General features: G+C 36.9%; 1 protein-coding gene across 6 annotated transcripts in view; it reads right to left on the bottom strand.

The window, feature by feature from the left end:
* The window catches only part of INPP4B (inositol polyphosphate-4-phosphatase type II B), a 752,704-nt gene that overhangs the window by 301,144 nt on the left and 426,001 nt on the right, over positions 1-25,559 (bottom strand). For all 6 annotated transcript variants that reach the window (XM_061192573.1, XM_061192572.1, XM_061192579.1 and 3 more), the window contains one exon: positions 24,939-25,055. In XM_061192573.1, coding sequence (XP_061048556.1) covers positions 24,939-25,055 — 117 coding nt within the window. The remainder of the gene's footprint in view (positions 1-24,938; positions 25,056-25,559) is intronic.

Here is a 25,559-nt window from a genome sequence, read left to right as displayed (position 1 = left end):
AATGATAATAAAGATCATGTGATAGGACTATCCTCTGAGTACACTACCTGCACCACTATCTCACAGAAACAAGGAATGCAGGATATCCTCCCAGGAATCTTGTGAGGATTCTGGTCATGCTGGCTGTTTGGCTGCATCAATTTATGTCATGAGGTTTGATTCTCTAGAGATAATGTGTGTATGTCAAAGGCTATAAAAGGGAGCTGCAAAAACATAATTACTCTGATACCTTAGTATTGGTTACAAATAGTAGCTCTTAATTTTAATCTAGATGCATGAAAAATAAGACAAATTTCTATCTTTTAGACCATTCAATCTAAATAGAAATCATCAGAGAAATATAAAATTCAAATACTAACTGGCCAATTATATTGGAAGTCTTCATAATTAACAAAGCTTAATAATTAGTTCAGTACAATTTCATAAAGAGCTGTGAAAAAGCCAATAATTTACAGTGGTAATAGATACCATATAAGCATATTTAGGAACAAAAAGAATATCCCCTGGGATCAGTTAATAAGGTTGGGGGTTACAAAAAGACATCTTTTGTTGATTTTTCACTAATGGATAGATAGCACCCTCAATCGTTACAGCATCCCTGTGCTGTGGGAGGTTGTCATTCAAAACCATGTTATCTGAAAAGTATTGATAGACAAGCTGCAGCTCCTAATTCAGAGAAGTACAATGGTACGGATTCAGCAACTGTGCATTAAATTAAAAAAAAAAAAAAAAACACTTTGCAAATATCCTTAAACTAACCACATACTTTTTAACACGAGGATTCTCATTTTTATGTTTTCTCCCAGGGAAAATGCTGATTGGATAACTAATAGCTTTCCTCAATCAATCTTTTCTTTTGAACCTTTTGAATTTTGTGAGAAAATTCTGTTTGTACCATGTTTTTTACCAAGCTCCCTGGTCTCCGCTTCAACAAATGCTATTAATTTATGCTTGCATCACATGAGAACCCATGAAGGGATACAATGTTTTCATTAAAAATAGAATTATCTACGTTTGGAATGCTTCTAATTTACTTCTCTAGGATGAATGTTCCATATCTTTTTATCGATTAACATTTTAGATCAGTTCATTCCTATGTATGTATATATGTGTATATGCAGTCATGAAGGGAGGTCTAATTTGACTCCATTATGCCCTTTTTTCCTCCTAATCACTTCCATCTCCATCCAGAAATGAGAGCTCAATAGTTCCTGTCTGATTAATAATTGCATGATTTTTCCTACCTTGATTCAAGTAGATTAAAGATGGAGGAGTGAAATTTCTTTAGCACACAATTCCCTGGAACTTACAAATACAAAATAACCCATTAAAACAGAGGTCATTGTCCCTGCTTCTGGAATTAAAACACCTAATTTCTCATATATCTTCCAAGTAACACTGTAACATAAGAGTCACAAATAATAATAAATGGTTTAGTGTCAAGTGAGGATTCTTCTCTGTATCTTATTCCACATGTTGAGTTAAAATCTGGTACTTTCAGTAGTACCATTATCAATTTAAATTCAGTGTCTCCAAAACCAAATAATAATTTCCTTCTTTTCCAATATTCAAAAGTTTGGACAATGGCATCCCTATTCCCTCAATCATGTAATATTAGTAAATAATATATTTTTCCTTTATGTTCTGTATAATAATAACTACTGTCTGTATAGCACGTAACCATTTATGAAAAAAAAGTTATTTGCACATACTTATTTGTTCGTTCCAAAACCACATAATCTGAGAGACAGTGAGACTACAGGATGGTGAAAGATACTACTGTAAGTCAAAAGGCATATGTTCTAGGCATTCAAAGAAACAAAATGCTCAAACCACCCAAGTGATTGCTCAAATATATGTTTGTACAAACTCTTATGGGCTCAGAGAAAATAATGACCTAAATTAATGGAAAAAGACATCAAGGAATGCTTTCCAAAGGAGCTGCACAGGACATAATAGGCAGATGAGTGTAAGAGGAGAATTGGTGAAAGGGAAAAGAGTGACTGCCAAGGAATAGAGACATGACGGGATGTCCAATAACCCAAGAAAAATAAGGCTTTGGGGGAAATACAGGACCCCAGGTGTGTGTAGAAGAATAAAAGAAGACATTTGCTGAGATAATATGCCTGGGTCACTTCAAGAAGAGACGTGTATGCCAGGTTAAGGAGCTTGGATGTTTCTTACAGGTGATGGTGAGAGAGGAGGAGGCGCCAACAGGAAGGAAGGAAGGAATGAAGGTAGGAAGGGAGGGAGGGAGGGAGGGAAGGAGGGAGGGAGGAAGGGGAAAGAAAAGTAGGGGATGTTGGAATTTGTCAGCTCCCCTAAATATACAGTGGTGATTCTTGTTCAGGCACACCTAAATCCTGGTGTTAATATCATCCGAACTCTTGGGGTTCTGATTTTTCCCTCTTGTTCTCAAACAGATTCTTCCCAAGAGACAACAAAACTGTTGAGAACTTCATTTCATATCCTAAGAAGAGGGCTTCTTCCTCCAGAATTTCCAGGCAAAACAAAATCCTGATAGATCAGGTAATGTCTCATTGGCCTGGCTTAGGCCACATGCCTACAAAACTTCTGACAGAACACATTGATATGCCAATAGAAATAAACATATTGACTACCTAGACAATATCGCAGCTTATATTCATATTCTTATTCATACCTCCCTTTAGAAATGAGAAAACTCGATATCCAGGGTTAAATGCTCAAGGTCTTCATAAACAGCCAATATTCAAACCCAAGTCTGTTCCTCCCCAATGTCTATGTTCTAGATATAAATAAATGCCTTCACAATACTCAATTACCAGCCTGGGACAATGGTACATTGAACAATCACCCAGTCTCATGAAGCACACCAACCTCGGCACAATGAGTCCCCATGGAGTTTGTGTAGAGTTCGAAATCTCTTTTAGATTTTCCTTAAAGATAAATCACCTTGATACAAGTAGTTCAGATTCTGACTAGATACCCGAGCCTTATATTTACCTAGCACATGCTCTACACTGAAGAAAAGTAAAAATTAAAAAAAAAAAAAAACAGGCAGCAAATATCACTTGGATTTGGTTCGCCAATGGAAAAGGGCAGAGAGGCTTGGCAGGCCTTTCAATGATGGGCAGTTTTCCTTTCACAAGTCCTTACTTTGTTTCCAGTCTGGCTTCTGACAGTTGGTAGCGATGTGTACCTCTGACTAAGCAGCTTGACACATTCTCAGGAACAAATAAGTAAGGTTGATGACATCCTTCCCATCCCTACATTCAGCAAAAGTGTTTCCTCTCCGGGAAGGCATTATAGCTGTCTTCTCGTATTGGAAGTGAATACCTGAGCATCTTTACTCCTGCTGCCTTGGAATCACCACAGATAGTATCTCACATGATGGCTTAAATAGATTTTACCTCAGTCTCAGCCCTGATACCAAGGACTTACCCTCTGTATCTGCCTACAAGTAAATAAATAAATACAAGGGCATACAATGCACTTCTCTCCTGGACTTGAAATACACAGGGTTTTAAAGAGAATCATTTCTTTTCTTTGCTAGAACAGAGATAGGTCTCAAGTAGCTGCAAGCTCTCACAATTACTATTTTGAGAATCTGACTCGACTCTACATAATGCAGCATAATGGAAAGAACTCTGATTGAAGAGCCAAGACCTGTATGTGTCATAAATTCTACTCTTGCATCTATATTGAATAGATGGGTGCCCTTTCATAAAGCAGAAAGTGTTTGAGAAGATGAATAGAGTAACAACGTTTGACCTTTTAAGGTGCTGAAATCCTAAAATCAGAAATCTCGAACACTTAGAGAAAAATATATTTTAGTGAAATTGCTAGAATTTCTCCCTTTAAGACCTAAACTATACAACTAAAAACACTCTTGTGGTAAAATATAATAGGTATCCAGACAGTAAGTATTATTTACCATGTTACTTATCGTTATTTAAAATGTAGTGATTAATTAGAGCACAGACTCTGGAGCTAAATGTCTTGGTTTACATCTGAACACTTCTACTTAAGAGCTTTGTACCTGTGTCTCAATTTTTTTTTCTGGAAAATGGAGGTCTTACTAATAGCATCTATCTCTTAGTAGTGTGTGAAGCTTAAATGAGCAAATAGGGAAAGCCTAGAGAACAGTGCGTGATACAGAATAGTGCTATAAAGGTATTGCTGTTATTAGGATAAGGATAATGATGATCGTACATTCAAAATATAATGAGACCTTTCTGTATGTTCACTCACACTCCTTTAAATATGGAAAGTAAACAGCCATTTAGGAAATACTAGGTTTTATCACATTCCCAGTTGAGAGTCTTTCTGCAATTATTGTTAAAGCAAACAAACAAAAAAAAAACACAAAAATTTTTCCAAAGTTAATTGTGGTGCTAAAATAGAAATATCACCATCATCATCATCATCATCATCATCATCATCATCATATTAAGAACCCCAGCAGGAGCAGCTAGCCTGCACTGAGCCGCCACTACATGCCAGTTTTTATACAAGAAGATTTACACCAATCGTTTCATTCTGTCCTTATAACCACCGTGTGTAATATTTACTCCTATTATCATTTCATTGCTGAATGAACTGAGGGCCAGAAAGATTAAGTAACTGGCCCCCGCTTACAGAATTAGGGTCAGAACCTGGAAATAAACGCTGGTTCAGATGAGCACAGCTCACAATCTAAGACATAATCTCAGAGACTATAGTTCCAAACAAAGATGCATTTTTTCATGCTAACATTTTCCTTATAATTTTTTTTCCAATGATCTGGATTTCTTAGCAAAACCCATTTGGGTAAACATTTTGGAAGATGTAGAAAAAAAGAAGGATCTCCCCCAAAAGAGAGGAGGGCTTTCCATCTTGACCTATTGTTGAGATGCTATGGGAAAAGAATATATAAGCCATAACTGAATGGTAATTTCATATATATTCTTTCTCTCATTCTTCCACATGATTTTCTTTTATCATAAATATTTTGGATTCCTGGGGCTTGTCAAACTAGTTAAAATAAATTTTTATTGAGAAATGATTAGGCAACACTCATCTTATGTTCCTTAAGGAAGTCATATTACTGGTGACCTTCACATAACATGATATCTTTCCCATCAGAATCTCCAAACACATAATAAAAATACTTGTCAGTTCCTCTTGTTACACAAATGAAATAGGTTCAAGCCAAGTATTTCATTATTTCTCATTTGGTAAACTGACCCAAGGAAGAGATTGTAACATAAATACTGCTGCAGAAGAAACTTCTAAATTAAAAATAATAATAATAAATCAGGAATTTCTAGTAAAGGCAAGACTAATTATCAAGAAATTTCCAGCTCTCTATTCTGTAACCCCTAATTCCCACTACCCCAGAATCTCTGGGGACTCCTGCAGTTTGCTTAGGTGGCCTAGTTCTTCTCTACAAATGTGTTCAAACTTACCCTAAACTAAAAGCTTTTTGTGAGTTCACTCACATTTCTTTCCACTTTCTCCTTTTTGCTACCCAGTATTTACAATCTCAGCACCTCACTTATTCCTTGATCCCTTGGATTCTAACTGTTTTCTGAAAGGCTACTGACTTCCCAATCACTAAATCCAGTCATCTTTTTTCACCTTCCTTGGTATCTCTGTAGCACTAGGCAACACTGACCTTCATCTCTATCTTAAAATTTTCCCCTAATTTGGTTTCTAAGGCACTGCACAATCTGGTTCTCTTCATTTTTTTTTTTTCTTACTGTTTTTTTAATCTTTTTTTCTCTATCTTTTTTTATTCAACACAAATTTATTCAGGAACAAATAGTGGGTTAGAACCTGAGGATGTAAAGACAACCTAGATGGTACCTGTTCTAAGAGTTCACAGTCTGAAGGAGAGCTAGACTATAAACAGAGGATTACGGGATTGAGTGATACGTCTTACGTCAGAGCAGTGATTCCCAAAGTATGACCAGTGGGCCAGCGGTAGCAGCAGTACCTGGGAACTTGTTAGAAATTCGACTTTTTGGGCCCCAGCCCAAACTGACCAAAGTAGAAAGCTGAGGTAGGTTTGTTTTTTTCTTAAACTGTGGGGAAAAAACATATAACCTATAATTTATCATCTTAACTATTTTTAAGTAGACAGTTCAGTAGTGTTAAGTATATTCATATTGTTGTAAAACAGATCTCCAAAACTTTTTCATCTTGCAAAACTGAAACTCATTAAATAACAACTTCCCTTTCCCTCTCTCCCCAGCCCTTGGTAACCAACATTCTACTTTCTGTTTCTATGAATTTAACTACTTTAGATACCTCATATATATGATGTCATACAGTATTTGTCTTTTTGTGATCGGCTTATTTCATACAGCATAATGTCAACAAGGTCCATCTGGTTGTGGCATGTGACAGGATTTCCTTCTTTTTTCAAGGCTGAATAATATTTTGTTGTATGTATATACCACATTTTTTTTTTTAATCTATTCAACCATTGATAGACATTTGGGTTGCTTTCACCTCTTGGCTACTGTGAATAGTGCTGCTGTGAACATGGGTGTACAAATATCTCTGAGATCCTGATTTCAATTTTTTGGATATACACCCAGAAGTAGGATTGCTGGATCGCATGGCAATTCTATTTTTAATTTTTTGAGGAACCTCCATACTATTTTCAGTAGTAGTTGCACCATTTTGCATTTCTACTGACAGTGCACAAAGGTTCCATTCCCTCCACACCCTAGCCACGGAGAAACAGAACTTGTTATTTTCTGGTGTTTTGACAATAGCCATCCTAATGGCTGTGAGGTTGCTCCTTATCTTTTTACTGAAACCTGGTCATCTCTCATTCTCCATAGTCACTATTTCCCAAGGTTCTCACTTTGATCATTTTCTCCTATTTCTCTTTCCTGATCCTCTCATTTTCAAAAATCACTTCTGTAAAGGTGCCTTCCAAATCTTTATTCCAAATACTATGGTTACTTCATAATTCAAAAGTCATTTCCAACTTGCTTCTTTTTTTACACATTCCAACAAAGAAAGTTTGAAAGAACAGATACTTGTTTTCTCAACTTCCCTTGCTATTACTGGTGAGTATGGGACACAATTCTAGCCAGTGAAATGCAAGAAAAAGTCTGGGACAAGTTTGCTTTCCTGAGGAAACAGAACAGAATGAGATAATACTCCCCTTTCCCCTTTGCTGTGTGAGAAAAAATACGCAATAATTTTTAAGCGACTGTTAGGTGTTTCCAGACAATATAAACATTGTCACTTTCCCCTAATTCCATGCACCTATTTCCAAATGATTGCTTAGATATTTCTACAAGGATATCTCATCTGTATGTCAATCTGATGGTAGCAAAAATCAAATTAATATAAAGAAGCCTGTGCATTTGTCATATCTTTGTGTTTTCTTAATATAGTCAATATTAATATTTCTTATTTCACAGAATAAGTTTAAAAACACTTAAGTGAATTAATAAATTGTGACATGACTAAACAGGGCAGAGCAAATAATCTCTAGGAACTTCCAATTGGAGGAAACAGCATTAAGATATACAGCTTTTTTCCTCATTTGACTATTTTTATCATAACATTGTCAGCATCCTAGAATAAGATCGCATGATCACTTGGCAACGTGGCTTAGCTCCTCCAGGATGTCTGTTCACCGACACTGAAGTCTTACACACTGTAACTCAGCTAACCTGAGACAGGCACCAAATAACACTAACATAGCTATAGCTACTACATGGGAACCCAAGGTAGGCGTATCCAAATTGAAATGAACAATGGGAAGGTCATCAGGGCATTTCAGCACCTGAAGGCAGATACGCTGACCCAGGAGAAAGATGCATTATCTAAGGCAGTTACTCCAGATATTGATAGAGCCTTCAAAACATAAATTCTCCCTCTTCCCTTTCCTGGAGGTCAATTTAAAGAGGAAGTTCTTAACCACATTTACAAGGGTGGTCACCTTCAGCAGCAGATTGACTGAAAGTCATCATCAACTTCAAATTATTAATAGAGTTAGGAAACTCACTGTTCCTGAGAAACCTCCCACACTCCAATAGATTCAATATCAGAAGATTGAGATTCTGGTTGACATTTCAATAAGACCTTGAACAAATTATTTAAATTTACTTCCTAGCTCCCTGACTCAACAGGGTCTCTATGAGGTTCAATTGTAATACTACATGTACAAATTCTTTGTAATTATTGAAGTTTTATGTAATTTATTTGTTCTTTATTTTCTGTGATGTCCCAAATAAAATGAGCACTGCTGTAAAAGGTGAAGTAATATGTATAGCTATAGGGTAAGCTAATCCTATCCTTTAATCTGCCATCCAAAAATACCACTTGTACTCTGGTCTGATGTTTAATTAATTAATAACTCGTAAGCCTTTTCTTCTACTTTACCTTTGGTGTTTCTGAGAGTCTAAATGCTTAAGCCATTTGCCTTGCAGAAGAAAAACAACAAAAAAAAAGGTTTTTTTCATAACTTTTAGGTGGCTTTGGTCTCAGAAGTTCCTTCAAACAGTCTCATGTAGTTAAGCATTCATGAATTTCATGAGGTCAGACTAGAGAAGAAACATTCTGCTTCCAACAAATGTTTTAAGAAAGAAAGCAAGATTGTAAGGAAGGTAGAAAAGAATTCTTTATTCTCCACTTTTACTTTCTGCTATATCCAAGGTCAAAGAATCTTATAAAAGCATTTCATTTGGGGCAGTTAGAACGATGTCTCAAAAATCAAACTGGATGATGACTCAGAGTTGGACGAGTGAAAAAGAGGTACAGGGTGATTCACTGGTCAGCCCATCTGTATAAGTATGATTTGAAAAGTGAATCTTAAAGAAGAGGGTTTTTTTTCTCTCATTCTTTCTCATGTGTGGTTTCAGAAGATAGACCCATAGACACAATGTCCCTTGTAACCCAAGTCAGAAGATGAGAGTCAGGTATCAAAATGACTCTTATAATGAAAAATGTGGACATGCCTTGCATTATCTTTTGCTGTTTTTCTCCCTTTTTGTAACGAAATACTCAGGAAATGAATATTGGAGTATCAGAATACAGAGTATCAGGTTAATGAAATATTAAAATAAGAACAGAGAAAGTTGATTCTTATTCATTGCTAGTCACTTGTTTCAAACTGAAACAGCTCTGGTGTACCAGCATAGGCTCAGCACCCAGCCACAAATCATCTCACGAGAACACAGACAAGATATCCAGACTGATCAATTCACTGGAAACTTGGTCAACCTTGAGGAGTCTGATACCAGGAAACCACTAACCATTCTCTTGGAAATACACTAGTGTCACTCGGGAAAGAATGCCCTCAGTACAAGAATAATATCTGCAGTAAACAATGATGATACCTGCATTGCTACTGTATTTTTAGTTTTCAAAACACTTTTACATGTGTTAGCCTCTTTTCCTTTCAGCAGTAGACAGAGCAAGTATTATGGTTTCCATTTCAGAGCTGGGGAAACTGAGACCCAAAAAAGATAACTTGTCTAAAGCCACACAACTAAGTAGCAGATTTTAGATTAGAGCTTCTGATTCTAAACTTGATGTTCTTTATTCTCAATGTGGCATCACGACTGGGAAAGGATCCTTGAGGGGACAGAGAATTGTATCCTTGATCCCAAGTTTGAAAACGTCCTTGCTACGCTTGTTTCCAACACTATGTGAACCTGATTTTCCCATAATGGCATTCAGAAACCTTGCTCTTGCACCCACTGGTGTGGTTTTCAAATGCCTCTTATGGTCTCTTAGAACAATTCAATAATTCATCTCCAGTTTGGTATTGTCTTTTTTCAGATACTTGTTTAGATTGCAAGTTCAAAGTCGAAGACGCTGATACCAAGGGGAAGCGACTATTACGTGTGCGTGCTGGGGAAAGCAGAATGGGGAAGGCAATAAAACAGAATTTGAAAGACATCCTTCTGCCTTTAAGCCTACACTAACTGAAAAGGTTCTCTTTACAAATAGAAGAACATTTCTCCGAATATTAACATTGCCCTAAGCATATTTTTGGCCTTGCATGGCAACAAATGAACTTGATCCTGGAATTTCAACTTTAAAGCCTTACCTAATGTACATAAATACAAATTTGTGAATTTTACTCCGTGTACATACTCATATTTAAAATTGTTATATATGTAGGTATGAAGACACAAGCACATGTCCAGAGTTTCTAATATGAGCCCTCAGTTTCTTTGTTGCTTGGAGGCCAGAGCAAGCTGCTATGCACATTTCACTGTGCCTCAATTTAAACTTAGGAATGAAAAGCAAATGTTGTAGCCATAACACATGCTCCAAATTCCCTGAGTGTGGGCAGGCGGGGGTGAGGTGGGTGAGCTCTTGTTTACACTTAAATCCTATCCAACTAAGATTTTCTTCGGAAACTGCTTTCCCACATTCCAACATGCTAAGGTGACTATCAGTGCCCTTTTCAAAACAAACAAAAAACAAAACGGCAGTTTAAAAAATTATCAGTATATTATTTAAAAGTTTAAATATCCTTAGAGACCCCTTCTGATTAAACAAATCTCGATAGTGTCTTCCAAGAGCTGCTCTCTCTCTCCTAGTTAAAAACTATTACCCAGGTTTGTCTGAAAGACCAGTATCTCTGTGAACTCACACACTGAATTCCTTAGGACATCTGCCCCCTCAGCATTTAGCTCCATCCTCAAGGGGGAACATCTTAAAAGATAGCTTGACTTACTGCCATGAAACCTGAGTAACCCGGCTCATAGCAACTTGAGAAGAAAATCTTTGTAATGTGGAACCAGATGTCCCTCAACTTTTTTCAGAATGTGGCCTCACCTTCTGCCTTGGTAGATACACATGACTTTTCCCCGTATGTTTAAAAATACTTTTCACGTGAACTTAAATACCAGCTGGAACCTAGCTGTAATTATCGTTCCATTCAAATGACTCTAAAGAAAGCCTAGGTTTCTTTAGAATTTCCCTTTGTTCCCACTGTGCTGCATATATAAACTTAAGGTAATTAAAAGCTGTTCTGAGCTGTATGGCACACGGACCTTTTAAATCACTAGTTTCTGCTCCTTTCTAATCAGAAGAAATGTTTTGGCAACATATCACATTTCAGCTTTGCAAAACCAAGCAGGAACGGGAAGCCAATGCAAGACACACGTCCTCTGTGCCCATGTCGTGCTGTTCAGGGATCCGCCCCATCAGATAGAATGTCCCCTAAGCTTTCACCTGCCCTCACAGCTGTGCCAAGAAGGCTGCTGCATGAATGAGACAGAGCTGGCCAGCCAGGCGCTCACAGCCTAAGCCACTGGAAAAATGGTAACAACCCGCAAATGCTTGAAAACTATCAGAATGAGGTCAATATCTCAGAGGGACATAAGGGGAAGCAGAAATAAACTCTCTCTCAGTTCAGGGTCCAAGTTAGACTCACAAATCCCAGTGGGCAGTTATCAGATCATTTGATTGGTGTTAGCAGGTAAAAATAAGTAAATAAATAAATAAATGCTCCTAAATCTACTTGGAAGCATGAATTCATCATCCAGTTTACTGACTACAACAGCACCAGAAGACAGAGCTCTAACTTGTGATCTCAGATCCTTGAGTCCCCTACAAGTTCCCCTAGTTATTTCAGGGAGTTCCCAGGGCTTCATCAAGTAATGCAAATGATGACCATCTTCTTCCTCTTCTGCTCTGACTGGCCTTGGTGAGGTTTTCAGTTACTGCCTTCATTCCCTACAGATGATCCCCCCGACGGCAGGTCCCTCAGGTCTGCCATCTCCCCAGGCACTGCCCCGCACCTGCCAGCATTCCTATAGGTGGCCACTTGTTTGTAGCAGTTCCCTCCCATCCAGGCTACTGACAGCCCTCCTGCTTTGACTCTTGAGGATGCAAAAGTGACATTTCTCTGAGGACAATGTATTTTGCATGGAAGTAATGTAAATGACACTTACCTTTTAAAGTTACATTTATTTTATTTTATTTTCAGAAAATCCACTAGCAGGATTGTTTGATCATACTATTATTTTATTTCATGCTCTCCTGTTTCCTTTCTTTCATTATCTACTCCTCTTCTCCCCCATTCCATTCACTGCATTTATTCTCTTATATTTTTCTACATACTCAACAGTCATTTACAATTATATATTGCTTAACTATAAACACAACACACATACACATATAAAGGCATTTTTTATTATTCGTTTTCAAAAAATGGTATTCTATTATCCATTATTTTCTGTATCGTGCTTTTCCCAAGTATGCAATACCTTGTGGATCTTCTTCCAAGTCTACTTTTAGAGCTCCGATTAATTAATCGTTCTTTTCTAAGGCTTCATAATATCCCTAATTAGGATACACCAGAATTTATTCACACTTTCCCTCTAATATTTCACAGTAATGCTCAAACATTCTTCTCCATATATCCTTAAGTACTGGTGGCTTTACATCTAAGAGGTTGACAGTTAACAGTAACATTGCTAAATCAAAACGTACACTTGCCTTTCATTTGACTAGATGCTGGCAGATTTTTTTTTTTTTAAGTTGTAAAATTTTACATTCCATCAGCACTGTACGAAAGGGCACTTTTCCCACATTCCTGCCAGCAATGGTCTTTAAATTTTTTGCCAGTTTATTAGCAAAAACTGATGATCACATTGCTCTTTTAATTTGTGTTTCCAAGAAAATACAGTTAGAACACTTTTTATGTTTCTTGGTCATTTGATTTTTTTTTTCCTGAGGACTGGCTCGTCACATACTTTGCTCAATTTTTTGACCCTACTTCTAAACTTGGAAGAACTCTTTAAATATTACGAGGATCACTAATCCCCACCAATCTCAGTATTCCATTAGGGAATACAGGGTAGACTAAGCTTCTCTATGTTTTTGATGAACATGAATACAGTTACCCTGTTTTGGAAAGAGAATGGGAAATGGCCTTAACTAACCATTTCTACTTTAATTGTAAAAAAGCAAATTAATTTTTCTTTTATTAATTAATGTTTTATTTAGGTTTTTTTTTCTTTTTTAAGCTAGGTTAAACAATGTTTCCATAACTCACACATCTGAAGACAGTCAAGGGTGAAAACACTGAAACTACAGTTCTGCTGATCTCCATAAAATAAGGATTGGCTACCTCACGGTCAAGCAGCCACTCTGCTATGGCCCCCAGAAATTTGTAAGAAGCTTGTTTTGCTTCATGAGTAAATTCATTTTCTTATGTTATTGTCTAAGAGCCAGTCTTTCTCCATGCAAACAACATTTTCTTCTGGAAAGTGAAGAGGTATTGATGAATATCCTTTTCTCTATTGTGGGAATCCAAACAAAAACAAAAAACAAAAATCTCTGAACAGATGATATAGAGCAAGTACTGTGCCCATGCAGAGGATAGTGGAACAAAGAAAGAACTGGAATATGTGAGAAAAGGGAAAACAATGTAAAGAGTAGGGTAGAATGGAATGCACTTGATATGTAACTACAGAGAAGAGGAAATTAAAGGAAGAGATGGAAATGCACATATACAGAGAGCAGCATAAATGCTAAAGGGAAAATGTTAAATAAGTAGCACTTCTGCTTCTGGCTAAGATGTAAAAAGTTGCAAGAGATTGTCACTCCCATTGTTACACTGAGAAGAGGTCATATATGCCACCAAATCATATTTTTTGTTAAACCTATCAGAAAACTGAGGGTATAAATAAACCAAAAGGAAATGAAATCCAGATGGTGACAGACCCTTAGTAGAGGAAGAAATGCCCAGGGCTGGTGTCATCCTTGGCTGAGCAGCAGGAAGTAGAGGATCTTCCATAGAAACCAGCTGAACTTGTAATGAATTTCTAATGAGCCCATGTGACCTGGCGTGAGAAATCTGAATCCCTAGGAGCCCTAGTCACAGCCTGAGTCTCACCCATCCACCTACTTTTTCCCATGGGAGGTCACATCATGCAGGAGGGTATTCCAATGAAGGATGGGGGCAAAAGAGCAGTGAGATTCACTGCTAAGGTGCACAGGGCTTTCTCTAAGGCGAGGGCTTAAGAGCAGAGGTTGATTCCCCCACATACTAGGCTGAAGCTTGGCAAAGACGTGGAAGAGCAGTGAATCAAAGAAAAAAAATTGCTCCAGGAATCTAAGGTTGGTTTAACATACAAAACTAAAGTAATTCATTACACTAACAGAATAAATAAGAAAAACATTTCAGCATCTCAACACATACCAGAAAAATATAGTTTGACTCAATCCAACACCACTCATGATAAAAAAAATACACAGAAAATTATAGATAGAAGAGAAATTCCTCAATCTGATAAAAAGGCATCTATGAAAAACCTACGGTTAAGATCATACTTAATGGTGATATATTAACACTTTCCCCTTAAGTTTGGGAACAAAACCAGGATTTCCACTGTTACCACTTCTATCAATACTGTATTAAATGTCCTACCTAACCAGTGCAATAAGGAAAGATAAAATGCACAATGATTGGAAAGGGAAACATAAATATTTCATTATTCGCAGATAACATAATTGTGTATTTTACAAAACTCTATGGAATCCATGAAAAAATCCTTTAGAACTAATATGTGAATTTAGCAAGGCTGCAGCCTTGGCTACAAAGTCAATATAAAGAAATGATTATATCTCTACCTATTAGCAAACAACAATTAAAAACTGTACTTTTAGAACAATACCTTGTATACTAGCATAAAAAATCATACACCTAGAAATAAGTCTAAAAAATATTATGACTTGTATACTGAGCACAAATACATTGCTCATAAAAGTTGAAAGACCTAAATAAATGGAATGATATCCATACCATATTTATAGATCATGAGACTCAATGTCATTAAGATGTCCATCTCTCCAAACTGATCTATAGATTCAGTACAATTCCAGTCAAAATCCCAACAGGTATTCTAAAGTAACTGACAAGTTGTTCTAAAATTTATATGGAAAGAAAAAGGGCTTTCAAATTGGCAAAAACAAAAACAACAACCTCGATAAAAAGAACAAGCTGGTAAAGATAAAGGATTTAAACTACCAGATTTCAGGACTTATTATGAAGCAACAAAAATCATGTTATTGTCATGAAGCTAGACAAACAGATCAATGGAACAGAACAGAGCATCCAGAAACAGACCCACATGTATCAGTAGACACTGATTTTCCAGTCAAGGTACCAACTAAATTCAGTGGAGAAAAGAGTATTTTTAACAAATGATGCTGAAATAACTAGATATCTACATAAGAGAAAATAACTTTAATCCCTACCTTATTCCTATTACAAAAAATAATTTGAGATGGAGCTTAAACCTAACTGTAAATGCTAGAACTATAAAATATTTTGGAGGAAAACACTGGAGAATATTCTCCTGGCCTGAGGTTAGGGAGATTTCTTAGGACACAAAAGCACTTACTATGCATGAAAAACGGACTTAATCAGGATTTAAAATTTCTGATCAACAAAATACATCATTAAGGAAATTATTAGGCAAGCCAAAGACTCACAGAAAACCGTAACACGTATATCTAACAAAAGCACCCGTATCCACAAAATATGAAGAATTCTTAGAAATAACAATAAAAAGAAAACCAATTTTTTTACATAGGCAAAAGACTTGAACAGACACTTCATTAAAAAAAAAAAAAAAAGATGAGTGGCCAATAAGTACAGGAAAACCTGCTCAACATAACTAGTCACCAAGAAAATGCAAATTAAAGCCACAATGAGATACCTCTTCATATCTACTAGAATGCTAAGTGAAAAAGATTGAGAGTATCTTTGTTTGTGCAGTAACTAGAACTCCCATGAATTACTAAGAGGAGGAGAATAAAGTTGCAAATAATTCTGAAGAATAGTTTCTAGAAAATTAAACAGGTATCTGACCTATAATGTAACTATTATACTCCTCGGTATTTACCCCTCAGAATAAAAATAAAATTTACCCCTCAGAATAAAAGGACAATTTCAGACAAATACTTGCACTCAAATGTTCAGAGACTTAGGCATTGCTGTTAAAAGCTGAAAGCAATTAAATGTCCATCAATATGAGAATGAATACGTAAATTGTGGTGTATGACTACAACAGAATACCATTCAGTAATCAAGTCACCGAGCAACATGAATGAATTGCAAAAACATTATGTTGAACAGAAAACACCAGATACAAGAGAGTGCACACTATGTGATATCATTCACATAAATTTTAATAAGCAAAACAAATATATGTCGGTAGATATGGGAAAGTGATTGCCTTACAGTGCGTGTGGGGGGGTGGCAACTGATTGTGAAGGGATACAAGGGAACCTTCTAGAAGGACGAAAACATTTTACATCTTGCCTTGGGTAAAGGTCACATAGTCATAAACATTGTCGAAATCATCGAAGTGAACGCTTAAGATCTGTTCCTGTTATGGTATGTAAATTATGCTTCAATAAAATATAAATATGCCCTTTGTAAATATATACCACTTATCAACAGGTAGAAAGGAAGAGAAGTTATTTATTTATTTATTTATTTATTTAAATGGTTTTTATTTTTATTTATTTTTTTAACATCTTTATTGGAGTATAATTGCTTTACAATGGTGTGTTAGTTTCTGCTTTATAACAAAGTGAATCAGTTATACATATACATATGTTCCCATATCTCTTCCCTCTTGCGTCTCCCTCCCTCCCACCCTCCCTATCCCACCCCTCTAGGTGGTCACAAAGCACAGAGCTGATCTCCCTGTGCTATGCGGTTGCTTCCCACTGGCTATCTATTTTACGTTTGGTAGTGTGTATATGTCCATGCCACTCTCTCACTTTGTCACAGCTTACCCTTCCCCCTCCCCATATCCTCAAGTCCATTCTCTAGTAGGTCTGTGTCTTTATTCCTGTCTTACCCCTAGGTTCTTCATGACCTTTTTTTTTTTTCTTAGATTCCATATATATGTGTTAGCATACGGTGTTTGTTTTTCTCTTTCTGACTTACTTCACTCTGTATGACTGACTCTAGGTCCATCCACCTCACTACAAATAACTCAATTTCGTTTCTTTTTATGGCTGAGTAATATTCCATTGTATATATGTGCCACATCTTCTTTATCCATTCATGAAGGGCGGCAACATGTTAGAACTCTGAACTACTTCCGTATGGAATTGGCAACTCCCCTTGCAAACTATGTCAAAACATAAAGGCGAGCATTCCAAAAGGCCAAGGTTGAGTGAATGAAGAGGTTGAGAGGACCATGCAGCACACATAAAAGAAAAGGAAAAAATAAGGCCAGGGGGACAAAAGCAAAAGTATGAGACATAAATGTAGCCATTTCACAACAGGCAATAACAGCTATGTTTTCATGAATAGTAGCTGGTCACTCCATTACAAAAGTTTTTCAGACAGCTGCAGTTAGTTATACATACTGAATTTAAGTGCTTAAAATGTTTGGATATGAGTTTTTTTCCTATATTTGATTATTGACATTTTTTTCTCAATTAACCAATTTTTAGGCTCCAAATGAAGAATGCTTTTAAAGTATCAGTTGAAGTAAAAAATATCATATTGTGGGAGTGAAAAATGAGAGAAATCCTATCAACTATGTACATACCATAGTGTAGCATGGAAAAAATAAAGGATCTTTGACTTGACCTACTTAAGTTTTCAGAATCCCAATTGCTTCATCTTTAAAATGGGCATAATGATACTTCTTCCCTCAAAGAAGTTTTATGGAGATTAAAGAAGAAACTAAAAATTAAACATAGTGCTTGGTATGTACTTAGCGATCAGTAATCTTAATTTCTTTTTCCTTACCCAGTTCACCACATCTTCCAGGTAGAGTGGAAGGCCAGCCACAGAATTTGTCTCAACAAGCATAGTTAGACTTAAACTTGTAAGAAGTCAATGGAGAAGGTCAAGCCAGGCCAAAGTATACTAAATAGAAAATGGTTTTATTTTCCATTGAAAAACATAAAAACTGAACCGGATAATTCTGCCTAGGGAATTGTACTAGTACTAAACTTCCTTGGACATATAACACACAAAATACAATGCATTCACATCCAGGGGACTTCCCCGGAGGTCCAGTGGTTAAGACTCTGTGCTCCCACTGCAGGGGGCAGGGATTCAGTCCCTGATCAGAGAACTAAGATCCCATGTGCTGCACGGTGTGGCCCAAAAAAATAAAAATAAATAAAAATAAATTTTAAAATGTAAATTTACATCCAATCTAGATAAGGTCATTTTTTCTGAAGGGTACGAATGGGGAGTTGTTACTTATTGGCGGTAAAAAATGTCTTAGGACATAGATTCTCACCTGAGAAATGTTCAGTGTCTATTGGACATGGGTCTCTGTCCTATAAGCTAAACATCTAACAATTTGGGGAGACAGCAAACATTTATTTAACCCTAGAGCAAAAGGACTGAAGTCAATCTGCAGTCCTGAAAATACATCAGAAATTTAAATTTCTACCATGGGCAAAAACAGTTCTGTGACCTAATCATGTATTTCTAGATTGATGGTGGTCCTCATCTGGGTGTGGAAAGAACCTTATTCAGTACCTTCCAAAACACCGTGTTGTTTGGGAGGAAGGGGAAAAAGAGAAAGGTTTGATGGTAATGTTCTTTTCATTCATAAATTTCTCCTTCCTCTGAGTTTTTGCTGCAACATATGAAAGACCGAGATTCCCAGCTTACTTCCCTAGGGCTGAACATTGTAAATGATGTGCTAAAAACACTTTTGTCTATGTTGTTTCAGTCTGCAAGAGTATTAAAAAAGAGCCTACAACCAGTATATATCCAGAAGACGTCAACTTCCCTGGTAGAACCTGGGCTCTCATATTCTAGCCATGGGCTTCAATTTCACTCTTTAAAGTCTCCACCAAATAGCTGGGTGTTAGAACAGCCCATTCTGAGAAAATAGATAATTTCCTTACGGTAAGGAAAATAACAAAAAGGTCACTCTAATTCTAATAATGACCCTATCTCCCTCGACTCCAGCCTCCCTACCTGCCAAGCATTATCCATCCATCTGCTGCAGAGGGATACTCATTGCAATGAATGCGAAGGATGAAGGATATGGTAGGGGGAAACAAGAGTCTTTCTGAATCAGCAGTTAGACTCTTTTCATTCTTTACAATGACTGATTGCATTTCTGCTGAAGTTATTAAGAAAGACAATCTCGGCTTCAGTTGTTTAGAGGAGTACGAGAACAAGTTAGATAATAGCCGCATCAAGGGCGCCGATGGCAGGTTATCTTATCCCTTTCAAAACTTCCAATTTTAATATGTATGTAAACAAACGTGAGATGGCAAAGTAACGCATTTATTTGACTGGTTAATTCCAAGTAATAATAAACTCAATAGAAAAAGACAAGGAACTTAGTCAGCTGACTCCATTAATTAGTATTCAGCCAGTAGAGAGTATCTCATTGCCCTGTCCTAATATGATCAATGATTTACTAGGATCAAATATTTAAACTCCTTTTAAATACATGCACGTAATTTGTTGATTTTCCAAAACACATAAATATCCATAATTTCATTTCTTAATCCTTAAAAGTATTATGATCTTAAAATATTTAGGTTCTTAAATGCCCATAATCTAAACTGTACTTTAAAACCACTTGCCACCTCCTTCACTTCTGCATCCACCTCCACACCAAAAAAAAACAAACCTTAAGAAATAAGAGGAAAGGTGCCAGCCATAAGAAAGAACGAAATAATGTCATTTGCAGCAACATGGATGGACCTAGAGATTGTCATACTGAATGAAGTAAGTCAGATAAAGACAAATATCGTATGATATCGCTTGTATGTGGAACCTAAAAAAGTAATACGAATGAACTTATTTACAAAACAGAAACAGAGTCACAGATATAGAAAACAAACCTAAGGTTACTGGGGGAGGAAAGGGGGGGAGGGATAAATTGGGAGATTGCGATTGACATATACACACTACTATATATGACATAGATAACTAATAAGAACCTACTGTATAGCACAGGGAGCTCTTCTCAATACTCTGTAATGACCTATATGGGAAAAGAATCTAAAAAAGAGTGGCTATATGTATAACTGATTCACTTTGCTATACAGCAGAAACTAACACAACATTTTAAATCAACTATACCCCAATAAAAATTATGGCAAAAAATGGAGAAAAGGTGCCAGGATAAAGACTACATGTCCATGGAGACTATTAGCATATTAATGAACTGTGTTTCTATTTACACTTCCATCACCAGAACTGTTAGTTATTTTAAGGAAGAAGTTATGCTTTAATTAACAGCACTTGGTAAATGAAAGCTGGTTGCATTTCTTAAGTATGTTCAAATTTCACAAGTCTTCTTTCACAGCAGGGATTCCAGTTTGTTCAATACTTTTATGTGATAAAACCTCTGGATCAAGGAAGAAAGTCTTTAAAAGACCCTAATTAATGAGTTTTCAGAATAGAAGCCCATAAAAAGCATAATTAATGAGTAAGCTAACTATTTATCCCTAGAGCATTAACATACATAACATTTTAAATGAGGCAGATTGAATGGGATAGAAACACCTTTGGTATTTAATATTTCTAACTCTGATATCTCTAGGACTTAACCAACCCAAGAGCTCAACATTTTCATCTCTGTAGCACAGTGCTTCTATAACTCTGGGCCTTCCATATTCTCCATCCTGTCTACACCTTGGGACCTTTGGGAGCACTGAATTTGACCATGTGCTTGGAAAAACCATAAAATCCCATAGTTTCTGCTTTGCTTTCCCTGTCACCCTGATCACTTCCCTGCTTATTACTTCTCTGCATAGTTGTGTCACCTCCTCCCACCATCCATTTGAAACATATCTCCCTTTTTCCCAATTTTATGATTTTTTCCCCCATTTCCCTCTCTTCTTGGCAGAAGGCAAAAGAAAAAAAAAAAAAAAGTCATGCTGTAGGTTTTGTGCATAGTCTTTGGTCCAGATATCCCAATCACAGTCTACTCCTTTTCCTTGTTACCTCAAAAATCAAGGAAAAGGAATAGAAAGGGTAAAAACAAAACTCCCAGGCAAATATTAATATTTTTTTTTAGTTGCTAGCTTTAACCCCAATGTTTGTCTCTTAAAATATTTTTATCGTATACATATATCCCCATATCCACTCCCTCTTGCATCGTATACGTATAGCTGATTCACTTTGTTATACAGCAGAAATTGACACAACAATGTAAAGCAATTATACTCCAATGAAGATGTTAAAAATATATATATATATTTTTGTCTTCCACTTTTCTTCAAAGAAGTCAGAAATAATAAGCGTAGGACTACTTAAGAAAAAACAAAGTTAGTATATATGGGAAAAGCCTTTGGTTAATATTCTTTTATTTGATTTTTACTATTTATGAGAGACCACAAGGCAGCAGCCAAAACAATAACTACAGCAATAATGAACTTGCACTTATGAATCTGTAGCTGTTAAGTCTTCTAAATATGTTTCATACATTAGCTTATTTAATCCTTACAACACCCCTTTTGCCCCCACCAGGTAAATATAAATGAGGATCAATTCTCCCAGAGTCACAAAGTGGAACGGGAACCAGAAAGTCTGCCTTCTCAACCGCTCTACCTGACCGCCAACATTGTTTCTATATCACATATGTGCTGCGCATTTCATTGGGCATTTCTTCTGCAGTTTTGAAGACATGAACTTTTCTGGGGCTGAGTAGAAATGCCTTTGATGCAGATTTTTTTCTCTGTTACATATACCCACCATCTACCTATGTTATATGTTTCGGGGTAAAGAATGAAAAGGAAAGAGAGACTCATGAGCGAGACAGAAATGCCTAGTGACAGCAGAGCTGAAAGGTGCATTTCCCCTCAACCAGGTGTGTGTGACTCTCCAAGCCGGGCAGCACCCCATAGCCTCAAGCAGAATTCTCCCAGAACCTACTGGTCTACCTGCCTTCAAAGTGTTTCCTGGCTTATACTTCACTGTGGACCATCAATACTCCCATAGCTCATCCAGCCTTGAAAACAGACAAAAATTCATGCTGATGGGAGAGATTTAAAGAAGAGTGCTAATTTCCACTAAGATCAGGAACAAGACAAGGTTGCCCACTCTCACCACTATTATTCAACATAGTTTTGGAAGTTTTAGCCACAGCAATCAGAGAAGGAAAAGAAATAAAAGGAATCCAAATCGGAATAGAAGAAGTAAAGCTGTCACTGTTTGCAGATGACACGATACTATACATAGAGAATCCTAAAGATGCCACCAGAAAATTACTAGAGCTAATCAATGAATTTGGTAAAGTAGCAGGATACAAAATTAATGCACAGAAATCTCTGGCATTCCTATACACTAATGATGAAAAATCTGAAAGTGAAATTAAGAAAACACTCCCATTTACCATTGCAACAAAAATAATAAAATATCTAGGAATAAACCTACCTAAGGACCTAAACCTACCTAAAAGACCTGTATACAGAAAATTATAAGACATTGATAGAGAGATATACCATGTTCTTGGATTGGAAGAATCAACATTATGAAAATGACTCTACTACCCAAAGCAATCTACAGATTCAATGCAATCCCTATCAAACTACCACTGGCATTTTTCACAGAACTAGAACAAAAAATTTCACAATTTGTATGGAAACACAAAAGACCCCGAATAGCCAAAGCAATCTTGAGAATGAAAAATGGAGCTGGAGGAATCAGGCTCCCTGACTTCAGTCTATACTACAAAGCTACAGTAATCAAGACAGTACGGTACTGGCACAAAAACAGAAATATAGATCAATGGAACAGGATAGAAAGCCCAGAGATAAACGCACACACATATGGTCACCTTATCTTTGATAAAGGAGGCAAGAATATACAGTGGAGAAAAGACAGCCTCTTCAATAAGTGGTGCTGGGAAAACTGGACAGCTACATGTAAAAGTATGAAACTGGAACACTCCCTAACACCATACACAAAAATAAACTCAAAATGGATTAAAGACCTAAATGTAGGGCCAGACACCATCAAACTCTTAGAGGAAAACATAGGCAGAACACTCTATGACATAAATCACAGCAAGATCCTTTTTGACCCACCTCCTAGAGAAATGGAAATAAAAACAAAAATAAACAAATGGGACCTAAGGAAACTTAAAAGCTTTTGCACAGCAAAGGAAACCATAAAAAAGACGAAAAGACAACCCTCAGAATGGGAGAAAATATTTGCAAATGAAGCAACTGACAAAGGATTAGTCTCCAAGATTTACAAGCAGCTCATGCAGCTCAATAACAAAAAAACAAACAACCCAATCCAAAAATGGGCAGAAGACCTAAATAGACATTTCTCCAAAGAAGATATACAGATTGCCAACAAACACATGAAAGAATGCTCAACATCATTAATCATTAGAGAAATGCAAATCAAAACTACAATGAGATATCATCTCACACCGGTCAGAATGGCCATCATCAAAATATCTACAAACAATAAATGCTGGAGAGGGTGTGGAGAAAAGGGAACCCTCTTGCACTGTTGGTGGGAATGTAAATTGATACAGCCACTATGGAGAACAGTATGGAGGTTCCTTAAAAAACTACAGATAGAACTACCATACGATCCAGCAATCCCTCTACTGGGCATATACCCTGATAAAACCATAATTCAAAAAGAGTCATGTATCAAAATGTTCATTGCAGCTCTATTTACAATAGCCAGGACATGGAAGGAACCTAAGTGTCCATCAACAGATGAATGTATAAAGAAGATGTGGCACATATATATAATGGAATATTACTCAGCCATAAAAAGAAATGAAATTGATTTATTTGTAGTGAGGCGGATGGACCTAGAGTCTGTCATACAGAGTGAAGTAAGTCAGAAAGAGAAAAACAAATACCATATGCTAACACACATATATGGAATCTAAGGAAAAAAAAAAAAAAAAGGTCATGAAGAACCTAGGGGCAAGATGGGAATAAAGACACAGACCTACTAGAGAATGGACTTGAGGATATGGGGAGGGGGAAGGGTAAGCTGTGACAAAGTGAGAGAGTGGCATGGACATATATACACTACCAAACATAAAATAGATAGCTAGTGGGAAGCAGCCGCATAGCACAGGGAGATCAGCTCGGTGGTTTGTGACCACCTAGAGGGGTGGGATAGGGAGGGTGGGAGGGAGGGAGACGCAAGAGGGAAGAGATATGGGAACATATGTATATGTATAACTGATTCACTTTGTTATAAAGCAGAAACTAACACACCATTGTAAAGCAATTATACTCCAATAAAGATGTTAAAAAATAAATAAAGAAAGAAGAGGGCTAAACCAACCCCTTCTCAACACCTATCAATAACATTCTCTACTGTCCAGGGATTTTCAGAGTGGGCTCCAGAGGCAGTGCCTGGGTACCTAACGGTCTCACTTGAACCCACTGATTCAAGCGGAGGAAAAGTCAGACCCAGTAGGACCAGCCTAGGACCATCAGGACTTAACATGACCTTCCTGTAACTAGGCCAATGAAAGCTTCTGCCTCATGCTGACGGTTACTTCCTCCTCTGTTTGCTTTGGTCCCACGGACAACATCAGAAGAACAGAGGGAGTTTCTCTTATTCAGTACGTAAAAGAATAAATTGTGAAAGCAGAACACTTTATCAATCCCATTTTAGAATAATGACAATATCTAGAAAGTTCTGAAACATTATTTAATCTCTTCCACTTGCTTTCCGCTCACGGTGCTACTCCTTCAACAACTCCTAAAGCAATAAGAACAAAAATGTAAACCAAGACATCCAGCCAGCCTCCCTGAAAAAGAGGAGAAAATGTTCTGAAAGCTTTTGCTCCTAACCAGTTGCCAGTATGGCACTAAGCCAAATGAATTTGAAAGAAATCCCAGCAAACTATAAACATAAGACAACCATAAACACAGTACAAAGCCCCTCTTCGAAAAATGCCAGTTACATCAAAAACCCAATGGTTTGGAAAAGCTTATTGCTTTTCCCAAAGAAAGAAATAAGTACAAGTACTTACAGTGTCATAAGACTTATCCTTGACATCATAGACTGTTAGTTTTATTTTGGTCTCCTCATAGATGGGATACTCAGATGGGAATGTGACACCAGTCAAAAACAGTGGGTCTCTTGTTCCCTGTAACAGCACAAGCAGACAACTTTGATTCAATAAGGCAGCAGTCAGCAGCATGCAGTGACACATGAGAATGCAGAAAGTGTCTGGGTCTGTTTTTCTAGGAAGTGGTTCTATTAGAAGAGATATCTGAATTGCCAAATGATGCCCACAGGGAACAACACGACCCAGGGCCCCAAAGTACTGATAGAGCTGTTGATAGTAAATGCCCTGCATCATTGTCAGAGCTGCTAAGAATCTTGAAAAACAATTTATTTTCATTATATACAGTACCCTTCTTTAGGGTCAGTTGTCAGTCCATTTAGAATACATGTAATGGCCATAACCTGTGATTTATGCAAATAACCTGAGATATTGACTGGTCAAATTAAAATGAAGCTCTTTTCTCATCAAGAACCATTTGGCAATCTTACGCTGTCCCTTTATTTCCTTTCTGTAATGATTCAATTGAAAGCCATGCTCTGATAGCGTCCATTTGTTTTTAGATGTTCAGCTGTATTTTTTTTC

Source organism: Eubalaena glacialis, chromosome 5, assembly GCF_028564815.1.
Source record: "Eubalaena glacialis isolate mEubGla1 chromosome 5, mEubGla1.1.hap2.+ XY, whole genome shotgun sequence".
In the NCBI taxonomy this organism is placed as follows: domain Eukaryota; kingdom Metazoa; phylum Chordata; class Mammalia; order Artiodactyla; family Balaenidae; genus Eubalaena; species Eubalaena glacialis.
Note: the sequence above shows the minus strand (reverse complement) of the source record. Positions and strands in the feature narration are given on the sequence as shown.